General features: G+C 53.5%; 1 protein-coding gene across 2 annotated transcripts in view; it reads right to left on the bottom strand.

Moving 5' to 3' along the window:
• Positions 1-1,699: 1,699 nt before the first annotated feature.
• The window catches only part of GALNS (galactosamine (N-acetyl)-6-sulfatase), a 44,913-nt gene continuing 40,612 nt past the window's right edge, over positions 1,700-6,000 (bottom strand). For both annotated transcript variants that reach the window (XM_064723492.1, XM_064723493.1), the window contains one exon: positions 1,700-3,629. In XM_064723492.1, the coding sequence (XP_064579562.1) occupies positions 3,543-3,629 (87 nt within the window). In that variant the 3' untranslated portion in view covers positions 1,700-3,542. The remainder of the gene's footprint in view (positions 3,630-6,000) is intronic.

The following is a 6,000-nucleotide window of genomic DNA, read 5'->3' as shown; positions in this document are numbered from 1 at the left end:
CCAGGTGTCACTCCCTTGGCTCACAGGTGAAATCACAGACCGCACTGCTGATAAATTAGTTTATTTTTCCTCATGAGTTCTTCACCTCACCACTTTTAAATCTGTACAATTTTAGGAAAGGCATTCATTTAAAATTCCTCCTATTATCCAGCTGGAAAACAACTATTCCTATTTAAACTTAAAGCAGGAGCTTTGTCACATTAAACCCTGATAATTTATGATCTGCTTCGTGTCCTTTTACTCTAAACAGACACGTCATGGCTTCACTTACTTGCTTTCAAGTGCAGCATTTTCCTGCAGGATCTGTGTCCTGAGATCAGTCCAGGGATGAGGAATGAGGCTTTGCTGTGCTGGGAGGGGGACAAGCACAGAGTGGCTGCTCAGTGCAAGTTCAGGGGCAAAGCAGCATCTCCCAAAGGCAGCTGTGACAGAGCAGGGGAGGGAGCAGCAGGCAGGGGACAGGGAGGAGGTGGCCAGAGCAAACTCTGGGACTGAGGAGCGTGGCCAGGCCAGGCTCTGATGCTGGGGAACTCTTCCTAAGCAGCACAGAACCCCACCAGGGCTGTTTCCTCACAAGGATTTGAGGGCTGACAGGATTGCCAGGGAGCTGCAGCCAGGGACTCCCTCCTCTGGTTGGATTTTCCAGTGAATGCAGGGCTCTGACAGCCCCAGTGACACCACTGTGGAATCAAAGCCACTGAGGCTGGAAAAGACCTCAGAGATCATGGAGTCCAGCCCTCAGCACCACAGTCACCCCAATGCCACATCCATGTGGGTTTCAACACTTCAGGGCTGGGGATATCACCCCTGCCCTGTGCCCTGCTTTTCACCCTTCCCATGAATAAAATTCCCTGATATTCAACCTCAATCTCCCCTGGCACAACTCTCCTCCTGTCCCTGTTCCTGTTCCCTTTCCCCTCCTGGCAGGAGCTGTGCAGAGCCAGGAGGGCCCCCTGAGCCCCCTTTGCTCCAGGCTGAGCCCCCTCAGCTCCCTCAGGATTCTCCATTCCCTTCCCAGCTCCCTCAGGATTCTCCATTCCCTTCCCAGCTCCCTCAGGATTCTCCAGCCCTTTCCCAGCTCCCTCAGGATTCCCCATTCCCTTCCCAGCTCCCTCAGGATTCTCCATTCCCTCCCCAGCTCCCTCAGGATTCTCCATTCCCTCCCCAGCTCCCTCAGGATTCCCCATTCCCTTCCCAGCTCCCTCAGGATTCTCCATTCCCTTCCCAGCTCCCTCAGGATTCTCCATTCCCTTCCCAGCTCCCTCAGGATTCTCCATCCCTTTCCCAGCTCTCTCAGGATTCTCCATTCCCTTCCCAGCTCCCTCAGGATTCTCCAGCCCTTTCCCAGCTCCATTTCCTTCCCTGGACATGGAGAAGCCCCAAAGCAGAGCTGGAGCAGCCCCAGCAAACAGGGAGCTCCTGGTTTTATCAGTGCTGACAGACCCACAGCTGCTGGCAGCCCTGAGCTCCCCTCTGAGGGAGCTGCTGGCCACATCTCCCAAGGAGATGTTTGGAGCTGTGTCCAAACAAGGAGGAATGTTATGGGTGAGCTGGAAGTGCTGTGATACACTTGAAGGACAAGCAGGAACATCCTGAGAAATGTGGGCTATAAACAAATGGCACTTGCAGATGTGCAGGGATCCCTGAAATGCTGGCTGGGATTTCTGAGAGGTGCAACAGCAAGAGCTGACCCAAGGGCTGTTGTCATTCCAGTTTAATGGGATTATCCAGCACGAGACACAAAGCAGGAATTACCATGGAGGTACATAGAGCATGGGATGGGGGAATGGGAGGGTTTGGGGTTACAGGAGGGTAGGAAGCAGCTGGAGCCTGGAGCTGGCACAAGGGCAGAGCTCTCCAGCAGCTCCAAGCTCAGCTGGGGAGGGATTCGAGCTGTTTCCAGGTACAGAGCACCTGGATTTTCCTAAGGCAGCAAAACATCACACAGAGAAGGCACCTGTGCTGTGGAAAACACTGCAGGGGTGGAAGTGGAGCTGTTGTGGGACCAGTGGAGAATCATGGAATGGTTTGGGTGGGAAGGGATCTGAAAGCTGACCCTGCTCCACCCCCTGCCATGGGCAGGGACACCTTCCACTATCCCAGACTGCTCCAAGCTTCTCTGGGCACCTGTGCCAGGGCCTCCCCACCCTCACAGGGAACAATTCCTTCCTTATATCCAAGCTAAACCTCCCCTCTTTCAGTGTGAACCCAAACACGCTCAGGCTCCCTCCAGGTGCTGCCCTGAGGGCCCAGAGGAGGCTGGTCTGGCTCCAGACAGGTTTATTGGAGATGGGGAAGGGTGTGGAGCAGGCTCCAGGGCAGAGCAGGGATCTGCCCTGTGGGATTGAGCAAAAACTGATCCTGTGTTCCCCAGGAGAGCTGCAGCCAGGCTGGGGAGGTTTGCACAAGGACAATTCCTGGGACAGCATGTGCTGGAAATGGAGTCAAGAGCTAAGGACTGATGCCAAGGGGCATTTCTGAGCCCAGAGCACCAGATGGGAAGCAGGGCTTGGAGCAGCTTTAGACCCAGATTTTTGGAAATGAAGGAAAGCCCTGAAATGAACACCTGACCCCCACAAGTCCTGCACCAACCATTGGCAACAGAATCCTGGAATGGTCTGGGCTGGAAAAGACCTCAAAGCTGATCCAGTGCAGCCCCACTTCCACCATCCCAGGGTGCTCCAAGCCCTGCCCAGCCTGGCCTTGGGCACTTGAGGGATGCAGGGGCAGCCCCAGCTGCTCTGGGCACCTGTGCCAGGGCCTCACCACTCCTACAAGGAGGAATTCCTTCCCAATATTCCATCCATCCCTGCCCTCTGGCAGGGGGAGCCATTCCCTGTGTCCTGTCCCTCCATCCCTTGCCCAAATTCCCTCTCCAGCTCTCCTGGAGCTCCTTCAGGCCTTGGCAGGGGCTGTAAACCCAATCCAGCCCTCACCTGAACACAATCCCCACCTTTCCTGAAACCATCACCTGGGAATGTTTGCAGCTACACATGGAAGGAACTCAGGGCATTCTCCCTGGATCAAACCCCATAGCTGTGAGCAGGAGGGATCCCTGGTTTGCACCCAGAGCTCACAGATTTGGGGAGAAAGCAAAAACAAGTTGATGTCCAGAGCTCACAATGGAAATGAAATGTTAAAACAACAAGCTACAGGCAAACAAAACATGGGCAGCTTGGGCAGGGCTCTCTGGCAGCTCTGAGTTTCCTGACTGTCCCGTGGCTCCTGTTGGGGCAGCTGAGGGAGCAAGGCTGGGTGGGAGGAGCAGGAGTGATCCAGGGCATTCTGGAGCTGGTGGCAGAGTCCAGAGAGCTTTTCCAGCTGACCCAATCTCCCTGGAGTTACCATGTAGGGAAAGAGCTGGGGGGAGAGAGGAGTAGAGGCTAAACCCTGAGCATGAGGAATATAAACACTGGCCCTTTTGGAAGAGCAAGTGATGATATCATGCACACATCACACCCTTCCTGTGTAAACAGGAGTGCCAACAGGAGCAGGCATTGCACACTGGATGTCCTGTGGGCAGCTCTGCAGGGCTGCAGCCATCAGTGAGGCCAAGAGCATTTCTTAGGATCAGACTCGGGTGCTTTCAGGCACTTCCCAAGCTTCTCACAGCCCGGAGGGGCCCAATTCTGTTAAAAACAAACAGAAACAGACAGAAAGATGATTCACACCAAGTATCTGCTAAGCTCTCACCCCAAGCAGCTCTTTATGATCCTCACAAAGACACTTTTATGTGCTGCTTGAAAAATGAAACTCCTCTTGCAGCCCAAGCCTCTGGGCTCATAAACTTCCCCACTCCAAACAGTGCTCAGATCAAAGCTGGGAAAGGCTGCAAACGCTGGGCTGTGCATGATTCCTGTGCTGGGACACTCCAGGCCCTCCTGGCCTCTCCCAGCCCAGCTTGGGGCGTGCTGCTGACCCTGCTGTGGCAGCACAGAGGTTTGGGGGACACCAGGGCAGTTCCCACTCTCAGCACTGCACTGTCCTGAGGAGCAGAAGGCAGCACAAGGCCAAGGGTGTGAGAGAGATAAGAATGCTGGTATTTTAATGAGTGTTTTGATGGAGGGATCCACGGGCACAGGGAGCAGGAAGCATTCCTGAGACACCTCTTCCAGTGCCTGCACACCAGAACTATTTGTTTGCCTTGTTTCCACGTTTCTAGAGCTACCTGAATGTGCGGAACAGAAAAAGGAGATCCACTGCCAGCCTCAGCTTCCAGAGGGATTAATGGAGGAAGGAATTTGGATAGATGAACATTTTTAATTTCACTGAGGTTTTGCCATTACAAATTTGGGATTGTGGTCATGGGAAGGGCAGATAACGCTTCCCATTCTGCCTTCAGGAATCTTCTGTGCCTCCCTCTCTCAGGTCTGTCCATCCATGGGACATTCCTGCTGTCCCCTATTAAATGCTAGTTCAACACTGACCTCCTGCCTTTTGTTTTGCTGATTTTCACCTTGCAAATATTTCTGTTTCCTTGGAATTAAATTCCTACGGAAAATAAATGCTCAACCCCAGGAAAACACCACTGGAGCAGGTTTTTGTTCCATGGAGCTGACAACAGATGGCAGTGAGACACCAGCAATTCCTGCAGAGGAGCAGACCCAGAGGGAGCTGTGCTGGAGCCACCTCTGCACCGAGGGCTCTGCAGCTTTCTGAACAATTCATGTCGTTTGCTAAATCTGCTCCTCTGGTTTGAAATGTGCAGCCACGGCTGGGAAACTCAGAGCACTCTGCAGAAGGAACTGAGAGCCAAAGGAACACATGAAGTGCAATGTTTGTTCTTTTGAAAAGGCAGAACAATAAAGGGTCTGTGCTGCCTCCTGCAGCCCCGGTGCTGCTGCTGGGCTGAGCTGGGAGCCCCGGGGACACCCCGAGCTGCAGAACAGCTTCTGCCACACTTACAGAGCAGGAACATCCAGCAGAGCCTCTGGGGGAGCTCCCTGGGCAGCGGGATCCAGCAGGGATGGGCTGCAAACACCTCCCTGCCCCTGCCTCCATCCCTGCTCTGCAGGAGCTGCACAGGGAGCCAGCTGCTGTCCTGGAATCCTGCAGTGCCTGGCTGGCAAGGGACTCAAAACCCATCCAGTGCCACCCCTGCCATGGCAGGGACACCTCCCACTGTCCCAGGTGTTCCAAATCCCATCCAGCCTGGCCTTGGGCACTGCCAGGGGTCAGGGGCTGCTCTGGGCCTGCCCACCCTGCCAGGGAACAATTCCCAATTCCCAATATCCCATCCAGCCCTGCCCTCTGGCAGGGGGAGCCATTCCCTGTGCCCTGTCCCTCCGTGGCCTTGAACACTTCCTTGAACACTTCCCCACACTTTGTTTGTGTGTAAGTACAGACAATTCTCCTCCTCTCTCCCAAATACATCAAACAAACACCCTTATCAAAGCATCAGGTGGCAGGAGATAGTGGCAGTAAATTGTATTTATCTCCCAGCACCCCCCAAAACCAGATTTAGCCCCCAGTCCACCCAGCAATGTAATCACTCCCTAAAGGTTTGCTCAGCTCCATTCCTGCTCTCAAAGCAGCAATCTGTGCCTGATACTTTGGGGTAGTGACCATGGAAAACTCACTGGGTTTCCTGCTGGGACTGAAACATTTCCCCTGGGCCCAGGATCTCCCCAGCCCTCCCTTCCATTTGGGAAGAAATGCTTTGCAGTGCTGCCTCTGGCAGCAGCCAGGCCCTGGGGACAGTGCCTGAACCCAAAAGTCCCAGAGGAGCAGAGAACAGTGTTTATTAAGGGAAAAGTTGAATAAGGAAAGAAAACAACACAGAAACAATGGGCCCTCAAATCTTTTTCCTATTTAACATCCAAAAATAAAGAGAAGGGCCAAAGCTAAGGGAGATCTTTGCCTCGTTACTGAGGGGACACAGCTCTTTGCTGGTGACAGACCAGAGGCAGCAGGTTCTGACTGATTCAGGAGATGATTTATTTATTTATTATCAGGAAGATTTTGCCTGTTACTATTTTGTCACAGCCTGTTCCAAGGTTT

The sequence above is a fragment of the Zonotrichia leucophrys genome, chromosome 11, assembly GCF_028769735.1.
Source record: "Zonotrichia leucophrys gambelii isolate GWCS_2022_RI chromosome 11, RI_Zleu_2.0, whole genome shotgun sequence".
Lineage (NCBI taxonomy): Eukaryota > Metazoa > Chordata > Aves > Passeriformes > Passerellidae > Zonotrichia > Zonotrichia leucophrys.
The sequence above is the reverse complement of the archived record's forward strand: the minus strand, read 5'-3'. Positions and strand labels throughout refer to the sequence as shown.